Source organism: Marmota monax, unplaced genomic scaffold (genome assembly GCF_021218885.2).
Source record: "Marmota monax isolate L192 unplaced genomic scaffold, Marmota_monax_Labrador192_F-V1.1 WCK01_AAM20220418_F8-fsc00269, whole genome shotgun sequence".
In the NCBI taxonomy this organism is placed as follows: Eukaryota; Metazoa; Chordata; class Mammalia; order Rodentia; family Sciuridae; genus Marmota; species Marmota monax.
The window spans coordinates 488,572-511,582 of record NW_026694072.1 but is presented as its reverse complement, the minus strand read 5'-3'; the positions used below and the strand labels follow the sequence as shown (position 1 = coordinate 511,582).

General features: G+C 58.7%; 1 protein-coding gene across 1 annotated transcript; it reads left to right on the top strand.

Moving 5' to 3' along the window:
- The first annotated feature begins 88 nt into the window (after positions 1–88).
- On the top strand, positions 89–22,663 carry Mvk (mevalonate kinase). The gene is given in 12 exon segments (XM_046464316.2): positions 89–180; positions 1,250–1,341; positions 2,188–2,335; positions 5,447–5,591; positions 7,567–7,722; positions 11,554–11,657; positions 12,084–12,129; positions 15,347–15,437; positions 15,784–15,900; positions 18,598–18,751; positions 19,968–20,065; positions 20,067–22,663. Coding segments are annotated over 11 exon segments (1,293 nt in total). The 5' UTR covers positions 89–180; positions 1,250–1,263; the 3' UTR covers positions 20,223–22,663.
- Positions 22,664–23,011: the final 348 nt, after the last annotated feature.

The following is a 23,011-nucleotide window of genomic DNA, read 5'->3' as shown; positions in this document are numbered from 1 at the left end:
CTTGGTTGCGATCCCTATTGGCCAATGCAAGCCAATTCGTAAAGGGGTTCCCGGCTTGCGTGCTCTGATTGGCTGGACGGAAAATAGAGGCCGCCTCCCGCGGGGCACTAGCTCTTGGGGATGGAGGAGACCCGTAGCAGTAGATCAGGCTCCGGAACGAAGGGGCGGCGGCGGCAGCAGGTTAGAAGCTGGGGTCTCAGGACCGGGTGGCGCGAGATCCGAGGCCAAAGTCGACCCCGTGTCGGGCGGCCAGCTTCGTTGGCTCAGTTTCCCCAACTCTGAGAGTCCGTCCTGAGGTGTGAGCAGCCTCAAATCTGGCTGTCCCCCTCCCTAAGAACAGGGATCGCCGTGGTCCTTAGCTCCCAGTGCGACTGAGGTCTTCCGGGAATAAATAAGGTGTCTCACGAAAAGCCTTAAGCGAAGGGTAATTTTGCATTATTTGTAAAAGTGTAAAATGCTACATACCCGGAGACGCAGCAAGGCACTGGCTGCACTTGTTGCAGAAATCTCCGCTGAAGTGTGCAAAACGGGGCAGGACGGGTGTTTCCTGCAACCATGTTTATAATTGTGACACCTTGGAAACTGCCTCAATGTCCAGGAAAGAGTTCTTTTTTGTCCACGATTTCATGGGAATCAATCTCCTCCTCCTCTCTCTCTCTCTCCCTCTTTCCCTCTTCCTTCCTCAATCCCTCCCTTCCCCATCTCCCTCTTCTGCCTGCCCCCCTCTTTCTTGCTGGGTATCAAACATAGGGCCTTGCTCACTGCTCATGCTAGGAAGGTGTTCTACCACTGACCTACCCTCCCAACCCTCATGTGAATTTCTGCCTTCAATAGTAATCGTGATAAAAGAACAAACTAGTAATAATTAGCTATCAGTAATCAAGTGATAACAGTATGCCAGACACTTCTATTTTCTTTAGATTAACTTAACTTTCCCAATGATGTGTTGAGGTAGGTTACATTATTGTCTCTATATAATGTGTGGGTAAACTGAAGTTTGTAGCTATTTAAGTGAGTTAGCAAAGATGATATATCACTGGGGAGTAGAAGAGCTGGCATTTGAACTCTTTTGTCTTTCTCATTTGTCCAGTTGACCGTATTACTGCACTACTTTCAGGTACATAGCAAGTGTTCTTTATGCTGTTGTGGTTGTTACAAAGATGTGCTTAATACGGGCTTCCTCTGAGATCTCTTCCTGCTGTCCTGACATCTAGGCACCTTTGTTCCTCTCTCTGGCTTTCCCTTTCAGGATTCTCAAGAGCCATGTTGTCCAAAGTCCTACTGGTGTCTTCTCCAGGGAAAGTCATCCTTCATGGAGAACATGCTGTGGTCCATGGCAAGGTAAAAATCCCCCAGAGCTTTCAAGGATTGGATCTCACTTCTCCCAGACACTGATCTGGCAAGAAGGTGAAGCAAGGCTCTGAGGCATAGCTTGGGAGCAGATCAGAGAGGAGGCTCATTTCTCCCCGGCCAGATGAGGCAAAGACAGATCTTATGCCCACTGAAGAGCTTCCCTGGCCTCACTCAGTAAGACAGCAAAAGATGATATATGTAAAGCCCTGCATGTGGAATGAAATTACTTTGGAAATGAGCTGATGGACAGGAGAAGATGTTTGAGGACTGAGCACAGGGGCCCTCCCATGTTTAGGAGTTGAAAGATGATCCAGCGAACAAGTCAGAAACATTCATCAGCTCATTTAACCTTTGCACCTACCCCTGGAGGGACATCCCTTTGTTTCCTATTTACAGATGGGAAAGCTCAGGCTTAGAAAATCAATACCCTGACCAAGCTCCCCGCAGCCTGGTAAATGTTGTAGTGAATCAGTTCTGTCTGAACCCAAAGCTCATGCTCATCCACTCATTCATTCCAAGGGCCATTCTTTATGTTCTTATTTATATTTCTCTTTGAGAATGTCGAGATCATGGGGAAGCAAAATTCCTTGGTGTTGAGAACCTCTGAAGTTTTCCATGGAGAAGGCAGATATAAGTGGATATAAACGCCTAATTCAGTGAAAGTGGCTGTGCCCAGGGTCAGTGGGACAGCAGGGCAAAGCTGATCCCCAGGTCTGCCAGGGCATGGGTGGGAGTGGCCTGCGTGCTGGTATTTGCCCTCACTTCCCAGTATATTGACTCTGGTCCCCTCCCCGCCCACCCTCAGGCTAACTACTCTTGCCCTTTACTATACAGGTAGCACTGGCAGTGGCCTTGAACTTGAGAACATTCCTCCGGCTTCAACCCCAAAGCAATGGGAAAGTAAGCCTCAACTTACCAAACATCGGGGTCACACAAGCCTGGGATGTGGCCAGGCTTCAGCTGTTGGACACAAGCTTCATGGGTAAGTGCAAGCCCCAGATGTGAGAAGAGCCTGGGCCCCGGAGAGGGGGAGAGAAGGCACCTGGGTGGGTTCCAGCTGTTCCAGAGGGAGCCAGAAGCAAGCCATTCCAGGGGTATTTTCTATTCTGACCCCATACAATTAGCTTCACTTATTTAGTATGTTGTCTTAATTTAAAAGTGTAAAACTGTGCACCAGATATCTGTGGGCTATCGTGGGTATATTATCAAAGCCTACTGTTCAGTAAAAAAACACAGAATGTAAAATAGCATCCATGCACACTTACTTGAGAGTCAGTGTACGAATGCATAGGAACACATTGACCATGGTAGTGCACTCCAACTACTCAGAAGACTAAGGCAGAAGTGCTGCAGGTTCAAGGCCAGCCTGGGCAACTTAGGAAGGCCCTGCCTCAAAATAAAGTAGAAAGAGGGCTGGGGGTGTAACTCAGTGTAGAGCTTGCCTAGTATGTGCAAGGCCCTGGGCTCAATCTGCAGTACTGCAGGGAAAGAAAAAGGGATAGAAAAATGTGTGAGGTAATAGACATCAAGCTGACCTCTGGGAGGGTCCTAGGGGTTGGGAGTAGACAGAGAGAGCCTTCTATAATGTGGCTTTCAACAAGGAAGATGAATGTGTGAGCATTTTATGTGTCAATTTTTTTTTTTTTTTTTTTTTGGTTCTAGGGATTGAACCCATAGGTGCTTAATCACTGAGCCACATCCCCAGCCCATTTTTATTTTTAATTTTGAGATAGGGTCTTGCTAAGTTGCTGAGGCTGGCTTTGAACTTGCAGTCCTCCTGCCTCAGCCTCCCGAGTGGCTGGGATTACAGGAGTAGAGTGCACCACCATGGCTGGCAATTTAAAATTCTTAAAAATAGGACTGAGTGTAGCTCAGTGGCGCACTGTGTATTTAGCATGCATGAGGCCGCGAGCTCAAACCACAGTGCAAAAAGAAGAACAAAGTATTAACAATGAGAGTAAATTGTGTTTATTCCTAATAGTGAACCCAGCTCTGTCTGAACCCAAAGCTCATACTCATAATTAACAAAATGACAGATGACAAAAAAAATTCACCCATTATTGCTTTTCTCTTTCCCAGTAACCACTCTAAGCAATTTGGTATTAATTCTTCTGAGTTATTTTTTGTTGATATTGAAATATTTAGATTGACGGAGAGAGAGAGAGAGAGAGAGAGAGAGAGAGACCTTGTGTTTTACCCAAAATTGGGTGAGTCTGGCCTGGGGTTGTGGCTCTGTGGTAAAGTGCTTGCTTAGCATGTGTGAGGCACTGGGTTGGATCCTCAGCACTGCATATAAATAAATAAAAGGTCCATCGACAACTAAAAAAAATATTTAAAAATAAACGGGTCAGTCCATTATCCACTTTTCTGGAATGTGTGGGTTTTTTCCTTCAGTGTAGCAGGATCATCTTTCCATGCCCATAAGCAAGGGTGTTGCTCTTGACGACACGGGAAGGCTGTGTCCACCCACAAGCTAGCGTGTAGTGGCTTGTTTTCCTCGGTCAGGGGAGCTGCCACCTGCCCAGAGCTGGAGCTAGTCTCTGCTCTCCCTCTGCGTCTCTCTTCTGGGCCAAGGTCTCATTGTTGGCCGCGACATTCCACAGAAAGCCTTGGGCAAATGAGAATCCCCTTGGGCTTTCTTCCAGACTGTACTTGAACCCTGGGGAACCACAGCTGCTCCCATAGGAGAGGGAATAAGAGTTGGAAGTCTTCGGGCTGTGAGTAGCTCAGTGGGAGAGCTCTGGGTTCAATCAGCACCACCAAAAATTTTTAAAAAATAAAAATAAAAAAATCTTACAGCAGCCAATTTAAACTGTCATGCCTTGGAATCACGGGAGGACATGCTTACTGTGATTTTCACCAATACAGATGGCTTCCTGGCTTGTGCGTCTCCTTTTGAGAGTTGTCAGTGGTAGTAAGGGCTGCGTGTGTATATTTTGAAAGGGGTTCCCTGGGTGATACCAGGACACCCTCAGTTAAGTGCCACTGCCTTGGAGCTTGCCTCAGAAGATGGCCAAGTACAGCACCTGGGACTTGCCTTCTCTGGTGCCCAGGGCCACCCAGCCAGGGCAGACATATTCCCTGAGAACCTGCTGCTGCTTTGGTAAATCAGTAGCATGAGGTGGCAGCAGCCTGGAGAGGCACCTCTCGGACTTCCTAGGTGAGCCTGGCAGGTCACTTCACCTCCCAGGCCCCTGCAAACAGGGTTGGGGGGACGGTGAACTCCAGCGGGGCTGGAGGCTGTGCTGCTGAGCTCAGTGGGTAGGTCAGGGCTGTCCATTGACTTCAGAAGGAGACACAGGAGTCTGAGCCCTTTGGAGACATGTCTAAGAGGTTGCAAGCCTCTGCCACCTTGGGAAGTCCTGGAATTGTCCAGCTCTCCTGGAAGTGGGTGATGTTATTCAAGCCCATTATATGGACGTGAGGATTGGAGTTCGGAGGTCCCATGGCCTGAGCCACCCCATGTGTCAGCACTATAGAGAGGACTCAGATCCAGTCTCCCTGAACTCTAAGCCTGTCGTATCTCCATGCAGAAGTCTGCAGTATCTAGGCCTCTGTCACACCTGTGCCAAGACTTAATAGATGCCCGAAGTTTCCCAACACAGGCACATCCAACTCCACTTGAGACTGCCTTAGAACTTAGCCTGAGGCCCAGAGAGGGATTTGTAAAGATGAACTGGTCAGACTCGCTCAGCCTCCTCGGTCTCACAGTCAGGTGGCCCAGGGTCCTGACTGTCACTGGGAAAAACCTACAACCCCACCTTTCCCTCTTGCCCAACCAACACTGAGCTCAGAATTTCACAACACCTTTCCCAACTTTATCTCCACGGCAACCCTCTGACGAGGTCCCTTGAGAGCAACTGAGGTACAGAGAAGGTAAGTCACATGCTCAAGGCCACACAGCAAGTGGATGGCACAGTTGGGACCCATTCCCAAGCCTGCCCACTCCCGAGGCTCCGGGTCAGTGGGTAGACTCGGCTCTGCTGCTGGACTGTGAACGCATGTCTGTCCCTATTCTGCTTCCCGTGACTACTTGTATGTTGTTTATAAAGGCACCTGAGGCCCCTGGCTCACCTGTGTTTGTGTTTGACAGAGCAAGGTGACGTCACGGTGCCCGTCGCAGAGCAAGTGGAGAAGCTGAAGGAGGTGGCAGACTTCCCTGAGAACTGGGCCGCCACCGAGCGCCTGGCGGTGCTGGCCTTCCTGTACCTGTACCTGGCCATCTGTCGGAGGCAGAGGTGCGCGGGGAGGAGGGGGGCTGCAGGTTCCAGGCACACCCCGCTAGGGAAAGCTCGGCCAAGTTCGGCCGCCGCCTCGGTCTCTGTGGGGGGCAGCATCGGCTGTCCTCACCTGTGCCCAGCACCCTCCAGATGCTCTGTAGATGGCAGCCCGAGGACAGGGCACTACCTGTTTTACACCCGGGGAAGCCAAAACTCAGGGACATAAGGACACAGTCCTTCAGCACGTTGGGAGGACACTGCTCCGCCTTCTGCCCGCTCCACCCCACACGTCCCTCCCCGTTCTCTTCAGTCAGTGGGGCCAGCGCCAAAGCCTTCTCGGGTCTGCAGGTGGCCTCTCCGTGGCTCGGCTGAGGGTCCACATCTTACTGGTCAGCAGAGCAAACCCTGTGTCCCTTCCACTCTTACCCTAAGATGTAGGGAAGCCAGCTCCTGAGGGTGACAGTACTGTTAGGCGATGTCACACTCGACAGGCAGACGGCGTGGGTTCAAGCTCCCGCTGTGCCGCTTCGTCCCCAGAGCCCGCTCCCCTGTGCGCACAGTGGGTGTGGCAGAGGACCTGCTCCTGGTTGTTGCGGCTCGGTTTCTCTGAAGTGCTTGGCGCGGAGCCTGGCCCGGCGCTCCTCAATGCTATGTTATGGATAATCCCACAGAAAACAGGGAGGTTGGAAACCCATCAGGGCTGGGCTGGGGCTCAGGGGCAGAGCGCTTGCCTTGCATGTGTGAGGCACTGGGTTCGATCCTCAGCATCGCATATGAATAAATGAATAAAGTAAAGGTCCATCGACCATTAAAAAATATTTTTAAAAATCCACATAAAATGGACTTAGCACTGTGCCTGGCACACAGTGAGGATACAGTATATTTTTTTTTTTTAAATGCGGAACACAGCGAGCAGCAAATACCGGCTCAACTTCTGGCTCATAGTCTGGCTCAGCATCCCCTGTGCTGAGGACACATTCGTAAATGCCAACACTTGGTGTCTCATGCAGGGATTTTTTTTTTGGTACTGGGTCTTAAACCCAGGGGTGCTTAACCACTGAGCCACATCCCCAGCCCTTTTTATTTTTTATTTAGAAACAGGGTCTTACTAAGTCGCTTAGTCCCTCGCTTTTGCGGAGGCTGACCTTGAACTTGTGATCCTCTGGCCCCAGCCTCGGAGCCTCTGCTTAGCGCAGGGGTTTTCAGCTTGGGAGGGGCGTGTCCTTGAGTAGGTGGGAGTCTTTCAAAACCCCCCACCCTGGGGAGGGGCGGCAGGTGGATCTGAGAAGGCTCTTGGGGCGTTGTCATTTTTATATGTGGCAGGTGCTTTACTGGCAATTACTGAGCATGAGGTTGACAGGTGTCGCTTGGGGTACCCTTAAGATGTGTGAGTCCAAACTTTGTGGTGATCCACAGCAGACCTGGCTGCACGTGCTGGGGAGAGCTCTCTGGGGGACAGGCCTCCCCGGGAGTGTTCCACCAGGTGTGCCGCAATGAGGTGACATGGGGAAGGCCACCTGTGGGGATCCTGGAGGGCAGCTCGGAGTGGCCTTGTGGGTGGTCCAGAAGGATCACAATGGAAGTGACATCTGAGAGGGTCTTGAAGGATGGGTCGGGGTCTCTCGGGGGCAAGAAGAGGTACGAGGGCATCACTGGCCGAGGCCCAGCTGGGGCCAAGAGCAGGGCGGTGAGGCCTAGCAGGAGGGAGCAGGAAGGCCGTTGTAGGGGGCTTGGTGGTCAGGAGGACCTGTAGGGACAGCTCTGGGTGGACGGTGCAGTGGCTGAGTGGACCTGGTACAGATTTCCCAGTTGTCTAATCCACCAGGAGCACACAGCATCCAACCGGGAAGGCTCCGGGGCCAGGAAACCCTCCTGACTTCAGAAAACTGGGCCAGACGTAGAGTCTGAACCTGGTCCCCGGCCCTAGACTCAGTCTTGGCACCTCGCCGTCCGTCCTTGTACGAGAGTCCCACTTTGCACCGGCCTGTTGCAGGGCCCTGCCAAGCCTGGACATCACGGTGTGGTCGGAGCTGCCCCCCGGGGCCGGCCTGGGCTCCAGCGCCGCGTACTCTGTGTGTCTGGCTGCCGCCCTGCTGACCGCATGTGAGGACATCCCCAACCCGCTGGAGGACAGCGCGCACACCAGCAGGTAACCGTGGTCCGTGTCCTTCCTGGGTGCCAGGCCCTCGCCAGGAGTCTCCTCAGGACCTCGTCACCACCCTCTGTGGCACGAGGTGTCATGGGCACTTCACAGGTGACGAAGCTGAGGCCCACAGAGACCAAGCAGGGTCCACACAGCTAGAGGCAGCAGAGTGGGGTTGGAGCCCCGGCTGTCTGAACCCGGAGTCTGAGCCTTCGCCCCTGTGCTGAGCCACTTCTGCGCCCACCCTCACCCCCTCTGGGCCCTTTGAGGGCCTGTGTGCGTGGTGGGAAGAGCTCGAGTCAGGTGTTGGTGGCCATAGGTCGGATGGACCCTCTCACTTCTGACTCACTTCCCGAGGCTGGGCCTGGTCACTCTGCCTGGTACGAGAGTGCCCACGGGTCACAGTGCGGTCGAGCCAGTCGGTTATGAAGAAAGGCGTGACGTGCCCGAGCAGATCAGAAGGCGGCTGCTGAGGGGCGTCTCCTGGTGTCCTCGCCTCCCGGGGGCTGTGGCCTGGCCTCACTGTGGGGCACCTCTTCCGTCACTTGGAAAGGCCCCTTGAGACACCACCCAAGCTCAGTGGCCGTGGCCTCGTCCTGGCCTCGTGGGTTGTGAAAAAGGCCCCAGAGTCCCCACGGCTTCATCGTGGGGCGTCCCCTGGGCCCATGTGGCTTGGGGACCCGCCCAGCTGGGGACTCAGGGCACCAGCCGTGTGGTGCTGGCCGCCGTGACCATCAGGTGGACTGCTGGGCTAGTCTGGTTCCTCCAGGTGCGTGGGGCGTCCAGTGGAGGGAGCTGTCACCACCCCAAGTGTCTCCACACCTCGCAGCCTTCGGCAGGCCACAGAGAGGAGCGAGGCCAAGGACACGAGGGCCCCCTGTGGCTGGAGACTCTGTCCTCTGCCTGAGTTTGTTCTGATCGAGTTTTTCTCTCTGGCACAGAGAGGCTGGGTTTCTGTCCCCCAGCCCTGGAGGCGCCAGGCAAGGCTCCTGTCCCATCCACTTGTCCCCTCCCGGAGACGTGCAGGTTGAATTCAGCTGAATCCAGCTGGAGCCCCAGGACACCTGGGTCCTCACTGCCCCCATGGAGCTGGAGTCCGACAGAAGGGTTCCCTGGGTGGGGACAGGGCAGCAGCCGCCGTGGGTCAAGGGAGAAATCGGCAGGAGAAGGGATGGCGCCTCTGGGCAGCGCTGTTCTCCAGGGTGTCGGTGCTCTGCCTGTGAACTGGCCGCGTAGCCGGGGTGACTCCTCTCCGGGGCTCCCTGTCCTCATCTGGAAGTCGGGGACGGGACCCGAGGCTCCCTTGTGGGGGTCTTCTGTCCTTGGCATTTGGCCATCCTGTGACAATTGCTGCTCATAACCAGATCAGTGAAGGCCGGTTCCCGGGTCCCTGACCACACGCAGGCCAGCATCCGGCAGAGGTGGCTGTGTGTGTGAGTGACACAGGCACAGGTGTGGTCTCTCATGCAGCCTTTGGCCTCTGTGGACCTGTCATTGCCCCGCCCCACCCGCACCCTGGCTTCTCCTGTCTGAAGGACAGGCCCAGTTCTCTCTGGAGCCTTGAGGCTGAGCCCCTGGGGCAGGGCCTGCAGTGGAGGGGAGGAGGGGAGGCCCACTTGCCCAGAGGGTCAGCCTCTGAGGGAGGTCAGCCGCCAGCTCCCGTCCCTCTCCATCCCTGCTGCTTCCCAGGCAGCCGCTGCCCCTCAGTCCCTAGCCCAGCTCCAGGCGTGGCACCAGCAGGGCCCTCTGGCTGGGGTGCCGTCCCCTGCCTCTGTCTGGCTGCCCTCTGCCCCCATTTGGCATTGCGCTTATCTAAGGGCTCATTTGGGAGTTAAATATTGCAATGTGACTCGTCTGTTTGTAACTAAAAATCGATTGCTTGCAGCTCCCTGTTCACCATCATGTTCCAGGCTCCAGGAAGTTGGCAGCCATGTCTCTTTTAGCTCCTGGCAGTGAACTTAGTTACGGGTCTATACTAGTTGCTCAAGAAGTACAAACGGGTGAGCGAGCAGATCTCAGCACCATAGAGTTTCATGGCGCAGAGCTCAGGCTCCAAGTTGGCAGAGGTGATTCTGGTGTAGCAACAGGTACACTGCGATCTTGGAGAGGATATTTTGCCCATCTGAGCCTGTTTCCCTTCTGGGTGAAAGGGGGTCATAGTGGTAGCTTCCCTGCAGGGTTACTGAGAGGATGGCAGGAGCTGGTCCATCTGAGAAGACACTGAGCACAATCCTCAGTACTTGGTACTCAATGGTATTGACCAGTGTTAGCTCATCTTGAGTCAGAGCCACAACCAGCGCATGAGGCACATGAATCCTCACTTGGCAGGTGAGGAAGGAGACTCGGGAGATACGTGTATATACATATGTGTAGGTAGACTCAGGAGGGAGATACGTATATAGGTGGGTATAAATACACACACACACACATACATACATACAGATACACATACATATACACATCTTGTGGGGCCGTACTGGGGATTGAACCCAGAGGCTCTTTATCCCCAGTCCTTTTTTTGCTTAGGGCCATGCTAAGTTGCTGAGGCTGTCCTTGAACTTGTGATCCTCCTATCTCAGCTTCCCGAGCCACTGGGATTACTGGGGATTACAGGCCAGGCCACTGTGCCTGGCCCCAGTCCTTTCTTATTTTTGAGGCAGGGTCTTGCTTAGGGCCTCACTAGGTTGATGAGGCTGGCCTCAAACTTGCGATCCTCCTACCTCAGCCTCCCGAGTCCCAGGTTGCTGACATGACAGGCGCATGCCATCGCCCCCTGCTCAGAGGGGATAATCAACTCAGCCAGGGCTCTCCAGCAAATGCAAGGCAAGTGCTGTCCCACTGGCCACGTCCCCAGCCCTTGAACTGGGTTTGAGGGCATCAGGAGCTGTGATCCCTGCTGGTGTGTTTTGGGAGCACCTACTGTCCCCTAGGGGAGCACCTACTGTCCCCTAGGCATATGCAGGGACTCATGGGTTCTTCCCAAATCACGGAGAAGTTGGGGCGAGAGCTGGAGCAGTTGTGGGGGACGCTGGGTTCCAGCCAGCTCGCCACATCAGCCCCTGCCCTGCCCTGAGCCAGCCCTTCGCAGAGGCTGCACAACCGCCTTGGCCGCTGCTGTTCCGTGGGGAAGGGAATCCGCAGGGAGGAAACTGGTGGGCCGGGCTGCTCACCTCTCCTGTCCCCACGTGGTGCTTGGGGTCTGTCCACATGGGCAGGGACTGAGCCCTCGCCCACTCTGTGGAGGGCTCCTTGTGCTTTGGGGAGGTTCAGAGACGGCGGGTGCCAGCCTGGCCCCCCAGGGCCTTCTGGGGCACCTGGGTGGGGTTGGCGGTGGCTGGTTTGGCTGCTCGCGGGGCGTGAGTCCTCCCCCTGCAGCTCTTCCTGAGCTCCAGCTCGGCTCAGGAGCAGGCAGGGGTCCCCCAGTGACAGAGACCGCCCACTGCGTGTGGACGCCTTACGGGGCACTGTGCCAGCCTTGGCCACACAGGTCCACAGCCCCAGGGAGGGTGGAGCTGGGCTTCTTCCACTGAGGGAGGCAAGGACCAGAGCAGTCAGGCAGCTGGCCCAGAGTCACTCAGCTAGAAAGTGGCACTGTGGGGACCCCAGCCGGGCTTCGCCACTGCGCCGGGCAGCTTCCAAGGGAAGGGACAGGAGGTTCCGCCTGCTCTCGAGCCGAGCGGTCAGCGCCGTTGGCTCTGCTTCCTGGGTTTGGGGCCCAAGCCCTGCGCCTCTCGTGCTCCACCCTGCACGGGCCACCGCTCCGGCCCTCTGCTGCCCGAGGTCACCCCCGGTCCCCACTGACCACCACATGCTGAAGGTGTGTTTCTGTGTCGCCAGGTGGTCCGAGGAGGACCTGCAGCTCATCAACAAGTGGGCCTTCCAGGGGGAGAGGGTGATCCACGGGAACCCCTCGGGAGTGGACAACGCCGTCAGCACGTGGGGTAGGTGACCTGGGCCCGCCTCCTTGCTCTTCGTGGAGTCTCGCTGTGTTCCCAGACCCCCGGCCCCGTGGGCTTGGGAGGCGGGAGTCCGCGGGTTCTGAGCAAGACGGTGCTTCCCGCCTTCCTCGCACCCTCCCTCAGGGCCTGGTGGGGCCGGGCGGCCACCCCTGTGGGGAGCAGGCTGGGTGCCCTCTCGCCAGGCCTAGATGCCAAGGCCCAGGCTCCGGCTTTGCTGGGTGGCCCGTGGAGCCACACTGGGTGACGCGGAGGAGGAGGGGGCTCCTGGAGTCCCCGTAGGCCTTCCTGCCTCCTGGCCCACTTGCAGCTGGGCTGGGTGACCAGCTGTCCTGCTTTGCTGGTCCCCTGGGGGCCAGCCTGGGGCACAGGCAGCACTCCCTCGAGCTCTGACGCTGGCTTCTTCCCCAGGGGGAGCCCTCCGCTACCAGCAGGGGAAGATCTCGTCCTTGGACAGGTAACTGGGCAGGGGCTCGGCTGCGTCCTTCCCCGGGCCACGCTGTGGGGGTGCTGCGTCTGATCAGCTGCACCCGGGCAGCTGTCCCTGCGCTCCCGCCCCTGCGTGGCCTCATACTGGCTGGCAGTGCCCTGGGAGCAGCGAGGAAGGCCTGGCTCTGGACCCTTAGCTCGCAGATGGCCACGCGTGGCCGTCCTGCCACCTTCCAGAAGGCAGCCATTCCCACAGACCCCTGGCTGCAGGTTTGTCTGTCCATTTACTAAACAAGAGTTGGGACTCTCCCCGTGCCCCTGGTGACCAGTCCTGGAGCCTGGCAAAATAGAGGGGACTCTCAGTCTGAATGGGGGATGGACAGACAGACACAAAGCCCTCTATGGGACAGCGAGGGTTCTGTGACGGGGCGCAGGCCAAGGCAGGACTGAAGCCTACTTCTGGGAGGCTTGAGAGAGGCGCTGACAGAGGGGACATTGGCGATTCACCTGTTTTCTGGGTCTTTCCCCCTCCTTCTGGAGCCACTGGAACCCAGGTGCGCAGTCACAGTTCAACACCCTGCGTTCTGTGGGCACCCTGGTGAGGCGCCAGGTGCCCGGGCCCAGACGGGTGGCAAGCGGGGGACTCTGACCCTCCAAGTTGGGCAGCAGTGTGTCCCAGGGACCTTGCTGCTGCCTCCAGGCCCTTCTGTGTCCCTTCCTTCTTTACTCAGGGAGTCTTCTCTGCATCTGGGCAGCAAGTCCAGGTCTCTGCCCTGGCCAGAGTCAGTGGACTGAGTGTCGGCCCCTGCCCTCAGGAGCCACGGGGACGGGCAGAGGCAGCCATGGCTGTTGTGGTCAGAGCAGAGGCAGCCGAGGGCTCGGAAGCTGCGGATGGCCCTCAGGGGTGGTGGCCTTTCATTCACCTGGTTCCCAAGAGCCAGTTGTACCTAAGCATGGGACCTGCCCCATAGATGGACACCCCCACCTCTGCAGGGGACAGGGGAGCCCCTGTCAGCCGAGCCACGACAAAGAGGCTGTGGGGTCCCAGGCCTGGGTGTGCGCCCAGCCATGTCCTAGGCAGCCGGTGCCCCTGGGAAGTCACTCTCCCGAGGTCCATCTTGTCACTTGCATGTGAGAAGCGCCATCCCAAAGTGCCTAACTGCTGACCAGACAGACCCACCCTTCCCCAGGTGTCACCGAGCACCTGCTAGTGCTGAGCGCTGCGGCCTCGAGGGAACTGCCTCCCTGGGCCTCACCTTGGGAGGAGACAGCCACCAAGTAAAATGCTCCAAAGGGCTTGTCGGGCAGTCCCCAGCGCCTGGGGCCACAAAGCTGGGCCAGGAGCTAGAGCTGAGGGGGCTGATGGGATGCTGTCCTGGGGGCCGGAGGGGCCTCTGGGAGCCACAGTGGACAGGGCCCCAGGGGGCTGAAGAGTGAGCCGCACGGCTGCAGGGGCAGCGAGGCTCTGGCAGAGTAAATGCAAGTGCCAGCCCCTGAGGCAGGGGACAGCCAGGGGGCCAGGGTGACGGGGAGTGAGGAGACGAGGCTGGGGGCGGCCAGGCCCACATTGCCGAAGCGCTTCCAGGGCAGAGCCCTGAGCCATGGCCGCTGGGTGTTGGCCGCTGTGTTCGTGGGCTGGAGGTCCCTTGTCAGAGGACTCTGAGAAGGATGAGTTTCCGTGGGCGGGGACAGAGTGGGGACCTTTGCTGCTCACGGCAGGGCACTGCAGTGAACAGATGGCAGGTCCCCTAAGGGGCCGGGGGGCCGGGCTCCACCTTGATCCCGGGGTGGCGCAGAGGAGCCCTGGTGCCCCATCGGGGGGAGCTTCTCCCTGGGAAACACACTGTCTGTGGGTCACCACGCCTCCAGGAGCTGCCCTTTTGAGCAACGACTTGTCTTTAAAGGGAAGAGAAAAGCCAAATAGAATGTTCATCTTTTGTGAAGTTAAAAAAAACAACAACAAAGCGAGCCAACCTGGGGCTGGGGATCGATATTAATTTCATGGGCTCCTGGCGGCGAGATAGAGCCGTCCCCGGCAGCCTTTCCCAGCCCCGTGGGTTTTCCAATCTGGAACTGTGAAGCCGTGAACCACGGTGTCGTGGGTCCCCGCTCCTGCAGCCCGCTCTGCCACCACGCGTTCCGAGGCTCCGCCCTCCGTCCCCAGCCTGCAGCGCTCCAAAAAGGGGGTGGCTCAGGTCCCCGTGGACAGTGTCCTACAGAGCAGTCGGGCTCAGGAGGGTCTAGGGGTCTTGCTGGACATATCCGTTCCCTTCCCTGGGTAGCCCAGAGGGAGATGGACTCCCTGTAACCACAGCCATTTGGTGCTTGGCCACTGGTCTGGGGGCCACCCGTCTGGGGGCCACCGAGGTCAGGTAGGGCTGGGCTGCTGTGCTGGAAGCCATCCTCAGCATCCGGCCTCCTGCTGCCGTCCTGCGCACTAGCTCCGTGATGCTGCTTCGGTTGGAGCATCCCTGACCCCAGACTCCGAAATCTGCCCTGAGCTTAGAAACTGCAGAGGTTGCAGCCTTTTGGATTTCGGATTCTCTGATCAGGGAGTTTGTGCATATTCCCAAACCTGGACAACCTGGAGTCTGAGACACATCTGGCCCCACGCTTTAGGAGAAGGGACCCTCGACCCGCACCCGCGCTAGCTGTTGTGCACGTACCACCTGCCACCCTGTACCCCCTGCACCTCGCCAGCAGGACCCGTCCTGGTCGTGTTGCTGCTGCGTCTAAATCCCCAGCACCCTCTGCTCCGCTCCCTGGTGGCCACGTGACTGAGCCCCCGCCTTGCACCCTCTGCTGTGGCCACTTGGAACTTCTACCTAGATGCCCCCCCGCCCCCGCCCACCTCCTCCAGACTTTGCACACGGCACTCCCCTGCTGGAAATATTTGCCCCCCCCCCCGGCCCTGGGTGATTCTTACCCCTCCCATCTCAGCCACTTGGCAGCCGACTCCAAGGACCTTCGCCTCCTCCCCTCCCTGCCCCCAGTCCCCAGGCTGAGCTGGGTTTCCCCAGGTGGCCCAGCACACAGGTGCCCCGCTGAAATTGAATGCATGACTGTGTGAGTGAAGAGCCAGGGGCGGAGGGGAGAGGAGCTGTGGCCAGGGACAGGAGCTCTGTGCCCCCCAATCCAGTGTCACCTCCCTGGGCCTCTACTTCCTCTTGTCTGTCAGGGTGGAGTTCTGGGTCACTGTCTGTCCTGGTGCAGCTCCTCCTTCCTGTCTCCTCTCCACCCTGCAGGACCCCAGCTCTCCAGATCCTGCTCACCAACACCAAGGTCCCACGAAGCACCAAGGCCCTGGTTGCTGGTGTCAGGAACAGGCTGATCAAGGTGCTTCTTGGCCTCCTCCTGGGTGGGCTTCGGGGAGGGCAGGACACAGTCATGTTTGGATTTGGAGCTGTCCTTCTAGTTGATGGGCTTTGGAGGGGTGCGTAGGTGGGACAGGGAGACCTGGGGAGGCAGTTTTGACAGAAAAGGAGGTGCTGTGGGTGCTTACAGTCTGGCCGGAAGGCAGGGTGGGCATTCCTGAAGCAGGTGATGGGGGTCGTTGGCCACGTCAGCTCTGCAGCCCGGAGCCACTCCTGACGTGGCAGCCTGGGGCAGGGTGGACAGCGGCCTGGAGGGAGAGCAGGCGGACCCGGGATGGCCCCTCACCGGCCGCCTACCTTCCCCGCAGTTCCCAGACATCGTGGAGCCCCTCCTGACCTCCGTGGACGCCATATCTGCGGAGTGCGAGCACGTGCTGGGAGAGATGGCCTCGGCGCCGGCCCCCGAGCACTACCTCGTGCTGGAAGTAAGAGCTGCAGCCGCCCTGAGGGACAGGGCGCAGGACAGCCGGGCCCGCTTGGGCTGGGGCTCAGGGAGACCCCGGCTGCTGCGGCCTCAGGCTCCGTCAGCCTGGCCCCGTCCTGCGTCCCTGCTGCCTGCCCGTGTCACCAGCTTTGGGTCAGGCAGGCTCCAGACCTGTTCTGTGGTCGGTCACCCCCGTCATTTGCATAATCCTGTGACCCCCACTTGGGACCCCGCTTTGCTTGGGGCAGGCTGCTGTCTGAGTCCCCCACCCCCGAGTGCTCCCTGCTGCAGGCCACAGGCCCTGAGGTCCCACGGCGCCTGGCGCCACCAGCTCCGTGAGTCAAAGGGCTGCTCCCCTGACACGGCCCGTCTGGCCCAGCGGAGGTGGACTGCTGTGGACGGCCATCTGCTTCCCTCCAGCGAGCGCCCTGGCCCCAGCCCTGGCTCTGCAGCAGTGGTCACAGGGGTCCCTCAGATGGGGCCTTGGGCCCTGCGGCTCGCCATTCCAGGGCGCCCTGGGGCAGAGGAGCCACCGTCCACCACTCAGTCCCGTGGAGGAGCCGGTGGCGCGGATGCCCAGGGCAGGTAGAGGGCTCCGTGTGGGATGCGCAGCGCTGAGGGGCACCTCCGGCCCTGACCCTTTCCTGGGTTCCCTGCCTGGCGCCTCCCTGCCCAACTCCTGCAGGTCCCTGGTGACCAAGGGAGGCTGCCAGGAGGCCGGGCCTTCACAGATGAGCTCTCCTTCTGTCAACCTGTGAGGCGGGCGGATTGCCCATGTGACGTGTGAAAACGGGGCGAAGCCAGGCATGGTGGGAGGCTGAGGCGAGAGGCGTGCAAGTTTGAGGCCAGCCTCGGCCACTTCGAAGCTCTGTCTCAAAATCTTTAAAAAGGGCTGGTGACATGACTCAGTGGTAAAGTGCCCCTGGTTCAATCTCCAGTACTGAAAAAAAGAAAAAGAACAAAAAGACAAACCCGAGGCCTAAAGAAAATGGCTTCCTCCTAGGTCATCCAGCCAGTGAGTGACCGAGCCAGGGTCAGCAAGCCTGGCTCATGCATTACTTCACTCAGCAGAGCTTTAATGAGCACCTACTATGTGCCAGGCTCCAGGAGTCTGTTAATTCCCCAGCCTTTGCCTTCCTGGCTCTCCATTCCTTCCACGTAGAAAGGAGGAACAGTCCCCTGAGAAGGAAATTAATAATGACAGAGCACTGCTCAAACGTACCCCGTCGGCCCCGAGAGCGCCGCGAACAGCGAGCTGATTATACGCTGTGTGTATTTTGGGCCGTGGCAGCTGCTGGAGTGTGCAGCTCTGCTCCTGGGCAGCTTTCACTCCAACCAGCGAGCTGTTCTCCTGTGTCACAACCTGTCATCTGATCCCTGACAGATTTGGGATCAGAATGTGACAGGTGTCTGGAACCTGCCTTGGCAACCTGACACCTGGCGCTCAGGCGCAGGGTGGGGGCCCAGAGTCTTCTCACATGCAGCCAGTGGGGCTGGTGGGAGGCGCGGGGGCTGCCACTGGGGCCATCATACCTGTCTGTCCGTCTGTCACAAGTGCTGGGCGAGTGGGAAACGGGGGTGGGGACCCCAGCCTCCCGGCTGCCTGCTGGGCCCCACCTCCAGGTGGCTGTAGCGGAGATGCCTTGGTGGAGCAGCGAGCCCGGAGCTGCGGGGTTCCCTGGAGAAGAGGGGGCGGGAGCCCAGGGGCGCTGGCCAGCAGGTCGTGGGCTCCATGTCAGGCAGTAGCGCTGAGTCAGCACCTGCTGGCACCGTGACCTTAGGCAGGTCACGCTCTACCTCAGTTTCCCCCTTGGTAGAATCAGGATGGTGGTGACGGAGCCTCTTCTCGGAAGACTCCCCGCAGTCACCTGTGGCAGTGAAGCAGAAGACCCCTATAATCTCTGTGGCCCGGAGGAGACAGGCTCAGAGCCACGGACCTCCCCAGGGACACACGACCAAGGAGAGGCCAAGATGAGGCCCCAGAGCCCAAGCACAGAGCCCAGCGAGCTGTGTGCACTTGGCAAGTGACGTGTGAACAGTGGAGCCTGATATGTCATTGTTTATCCACCTGCATCTTGCTGGGTCCTTGGAGAACAGGGATCTTATTTTGCATAATCGAAAAAACTAGACAGATATTTAGCTGTCCCCCACCCCCACCCCGCCATGAGCCTGCAGTAGATGCGGCCTAGTTGGTATTCTGCTCAGTCTCTGAGGCAGCTGCAGGGTGGCATATTATTTGTGACTTTTTCCTCTTGCAAATGACAGGAATCCGTCTCAGCCAGGTGTTAGCAGAAAAGATATTTATTGGCTCCAAACGGAGGAGACCAAAGCTTCAGGCACTGCTTGATCCAGCAGCTGAAACACTGTGTTGGGAACCTGTCTTTCGTGCCACCTGTGGCACATGGCAGGCAGAGAACTCTGAAGGCCCGTGTCCCACGATCACTAACTTTAGCAGCTCTAGTGGAAAGAGGTAGAGAAAACCCGGTCGACCCAACTTGGGTCCCATGGCCATCCCTGAGCAGTTGGAGAGGGTCAGTTTCCTGGGCAGGGCCCGGATGAGAACAGGAGGGTGAGCTCAGCTCTTTTCAGGCCCCATGGGAAGTCCTGCAGGTAGGAGGGGTTCTTGGGGGCTGTGCCTGGTAGTCAGTGCCTTAGCTGGCTCATCAGTGGGCAGGAACCAGTGGACTGTCCTCCCCAGGAGCTCATCGACATGAACCAGCACCACCTGAATGCCCTGGGTGTGGGCCACGCCTCCCTGGACCAGCTCTGCCGAGTGACTGCGGCCCACGGACTGCACAGCAAGCTCACGGGGGCAGGCGGCGGTGGCTGCGGCATCACGCTCCTCAGGCCAGGTACCTGGGGGCAGGGCTTAGGCTTCACCTGGAGAATTCCCTTGGGGGGCAGAGGCCTAGGGATAGGTTTCAGCTCGGCTGTATGTCCTTGGGCAAATTAATCAACCTCTCTGGGCCTTTGTTTCCGGATGGTAAAGCATCAAGTTGCCCAGATTCAAAGAGAAACGTGCAGTTAGAGAGCCTGGCTCGGGGCTGGCCCGGGTAGTGCTCCTGTCATGGTGGCTGCTCCTGCCTGTGGCCTGAGAAAGAGCAAGAATGGGGTCTCCACCTTGTCAGCCTCTCTGTGCCCCACCCCACTCTTGACTTGGCTACAAGACGAAGGGGTCTCCTCCTTCTCCTTGGCCTCCGGGGAGGAGCAGGGCCCTGGGAAGGGCTGCAGGAGCCCCTGATGCCGGCTCCTGGTTCAGGGCTGGGGACAGTGACACTTCTGGAGCGTGCGCGTGAGGTCCCAGACGCCGGGCCAGGCATGTCATCTGCGGTTATTCCAGCTCAGCCTCCCGGGAGGTATCGCGGTGTCATTGTCCCCATTCCCAGGGAGGAAACGCCACCTGGCCAGTGTGTGGCAAGGCTGGCTCCGTGGGACGCGCGCCTTTTTAAACTTTTTGGTGGTTTTTTTTTTTTTTTGAGGGGGGGCTCTGCCACTGAGCTACATCCCCAGCCCTTTTTATTTATATTTTCAAGTTTCATTTATTTATTTTAGTTGTGGATGGATCTTTATTTTTTATTTATATGCAGTGCTGAGAATTGAACCCAGTGCCTCATGTTTTTGAGGCAAGTGCACTGCCACTGAGCCACGACCCCAGCCCCAGACCCCCAGACCCCAGTCCCCAGCCGCCCAGCCCCCAGCCTCCCCAGCCCCCAGTCCCAGCCACGGCCACCCCCCGGCCCCCAAACCCCCCAGCCCCCACCCCTCTTTATATTAAGCCAGGATCTCGCTAAGCTGTCGGGGCTGGCCTCTGTCTTGTGACCCTGCCTCAGCCTCCCAGGTCACTGCGGTTGCAGGGTGGCCGTCACAGCCCGCTCCATGACCCCCAGGAGGGTGCGTGGCTCCGAGTGCCAGCACAGGGGGGCTGCGGTGGCCTCTTGAGGCCCAGGCCTTTGGCCCAGGACAGCAGGGCAGGAACCCTGTCCCCAGCCTTTGCCCCGAGTGGCATGATTGTCCTCTTTGGTGGCAGGCAGAGAACTGTCAGTGGTGACCTGCCTTCCCTCCCCCCAGATCTGGAGCAGGACAAGGTGGAGGCCACAAAGCAGGCCCTGGCCGCCTGCGGGTTCGACTGCTGGGAGACCAGCATCGGTGCCCCTGGAGTCTCCATGCACTCGGCCACCTCCCTGGAGGGACATGTCCATCAAGGCCTGGGCATCCTCTGAGAGGGGCCCCAACTTCACCGCTCTGCAGAGAAGCCCCTCTGTATTTCTGCGGGAGCCACGGTCGGCCTCTGGGCAGCCCCACAGCGTCCAGCTTCTGACTTGACCGGAGGCTCCAGCCTCCATGAAGCCTCTGCTGGCCACCACCTGCCTCCCCTCCAGCCAGCCAGGAGGGGCCAGGAGCGGCCGCTGGGGCCTCCTCCCCAGGTCCCGCTCCCATGGATCCATCTGCCCGGGCCACGCCTTCACCCTTGGACATCCCAGTGCTGGGCCAGACGGGGGCTGGGGTTGAAGCCTTCCGGCCTGGTGGGCTGTCTTCACCTTCCAGGCGTTGGAATGGGCCGCCTGTGCCCCCTGCCCTCGGGGACAGCTGGCTGGACTTGCCTGGGGCCAGCTGCTGATGTCCGCCTCCTGCCCCGGGCCAGGGCTGGCCGTGTGAGTGGTGCACAGCGTCCCCCAGTCTGGGGGCCTCGGACAGGAGATGGCCGCGGGGAGTTAACAGACTTGGGACAGTTCCACGAGGCTCCGCAGACCCCCGGCTCCCCCAGCTGTGCTCAGTGGAGCGTCGCAGGAGGGAAGGAAGCGGGGCCTGGTCAGCGGGCGGTGTCTCAGGGTCGGTGGGTTTCCCCAGGTGGCCCCTGCTGAACAGGGCCGGGTGTGTCTGCCGACACGGCACACTGTCCGCTGGCACAGCCCCAGCTGCTGTCTGGCAGGGAATGTCAAGCTCCTGGCCCCGGGGTCCCGAGCACCCAGCAGTGTAGTGGCGTGGGCCTCGGGCAGGGAGAACGCAGCAGCCGCTGGGTCAGGCCCAGCTTCTGAGATCAGCCCCGGGCAGAGTGGACGCACCGGCCGCCCCGCCTGGCCCCTCCCGGCCCTGGGTGAGCTCGGTCCCCAGGCAACGCGGCTGATCCACAGAAGGCCCTGGAGCACCAGGCATGGAGGCGCACACCTGTGACCCCGGCGGCGACTGGGGAGGCCTAGGCAGGGTCACAAGTTCAAGGGCAGCCTCAGCAAAGCGAGGCCCCAAGCAACTCAGTGGGACCTTGTCTCTAAATAAAAAAGGGCTGGGGTGTGCTCAGGGGTTCAGCGCCCTGGGTTCAGTTCCGGTACTGAAGAGAGAACCCGCGGAGCAAGCTCATTGCCAACCCGTGGTGCCCATTGCCACAGGGGTGACGGGATGTGGTTCCAGGCTCACTGCGCGTCTGCCCTTGGCCGCTAGGGGGCAGCTGGCGCCTTTCCCAGCTCCGTCACAAGGAGGGTGGCTGGGAGCTGAGTTGGACCTGGCCCGAGGAGAGGCTGGGCACCACCCAGCACCAAGCCCTGCCCTGAGGGGTCACTTCCAGGAATGTGGGAGCACTATGGAGGCACCCAACCCAGCTTGACTTGTAAAGGTGGCCCCAGCATCATGGGACTCCCTGCCCCTGCACTTCAAAACAAATAATGCATAAACAATGCTAATTCTGAGCACTTCCCATGGAGCAGGCAGTTTCTAAGCACTGTACCTTCATCATTTCTTTTACTTTCTATCCAACTTCAGAGCAGAATCACTAGTGTCATCCCCATTTTATAGATTAAGAAACTGAAGCCCAGAGAGGTTGATTAAGTTGTCCAAGGTCACACAGTCATCAGCATCAGAGTCAGTCAGGCTGGCTCCAGAGCCTGCCCCATCTGGCCTGGCCCAGCTCTGCACACAGGTGTCCTACCACACGGTTCCTCTTGCCTGTGCTCACGCTCATCATTTCCTCTGTTTTTTGATGTACTTGGTCAGGGTAGGTGTGAGGCTTGGTGGTTTTTCTACCCACATGATGTGGATGAGCTGTTGGTGGCGAGCATGCTGATTGACAGCCGGTCTCTCAACGGTCAGAGGCCAGGAAGATTTGGGGCCTCCCCAGGCATCCTCAGCGCCCACAGAAGCTTAGAACTGGAGGTTGTGCAGCGCCAAGGCTCCCAGGGCCTGCCTCTTTGCCATCCCCCAGAGACAGGACATCAGCCCTAGAGTACGCCGGCCCCACCCACTTGCCCCAGTGAAGTGCCTGTAGGTAGGCCTTACCTCAGCCACCACCTGCCACCACATGAGCCCAGTGCCGCTTTCCCTGGCCACATGGCTTTGATGTTACACTTGCGGACGATTCGGACGGCAGCCGTCACTGCCTCATTGCCTCCTGCAGAGTTCTCAGTCACCTGGGGGTGCCCAAAAGACACCCAGGAACCCCAGCCCACCCCTGGTTAGTCTCCTTTAGCTGGTCTCCGTGGGACCTGTAGAAGCTCCCTGGTGTTTTGATGTGCAGCCAGGGCTGAGGACACTGAACTAGGAGCCCCCCACGGTGGCCAGCATGGTGGCTGGGCACTGGTTCTGCCGGGCTCTGCTGCCCACAGCCTCGTGACCTGGGACAACCCAGCCCGACTGAGGAGGCTGCAGACCCGTCATCTAGAAAATGAGGATGACAAGAGTTCCCCTTTATAGAGGAATCGTGAGGACTGGAAGAGAAGACACCCGTGGACTCTCCCTGGTGCGTGGTAAATGCTCAATAAATGCTCAGGATCGCCCTTGTCGTCTGCTGAAAGATACGTGAGTCACCTGGTTGAAGTGCCCCTCGCTGGTCCAGACCCCCCAGGTGGAGGCCCCGGGTTCACCGCAGCAACACAGCCAGTGCCGCTGCCCCTCCCGACCCCCTGCAGAGCCGGCACCTAGCCCACTGCCCTCTTCCCCAGGTCGGGGACAATTGGCAGTGGAGCTGCGCCTGCCTCTGCGGCCTGTGTATCTGCGGCCACCCCTGAGACTCAGGTTGCTGTGAACTCCCTGGCTCCGGCCCGGGTCTCTCGTTGGGAGACAGGGCTGTGGTGACCGTGCCCGATCTCTCCCAGAGAACGCTGCCCGCTCGGAGGCCGCCCCTG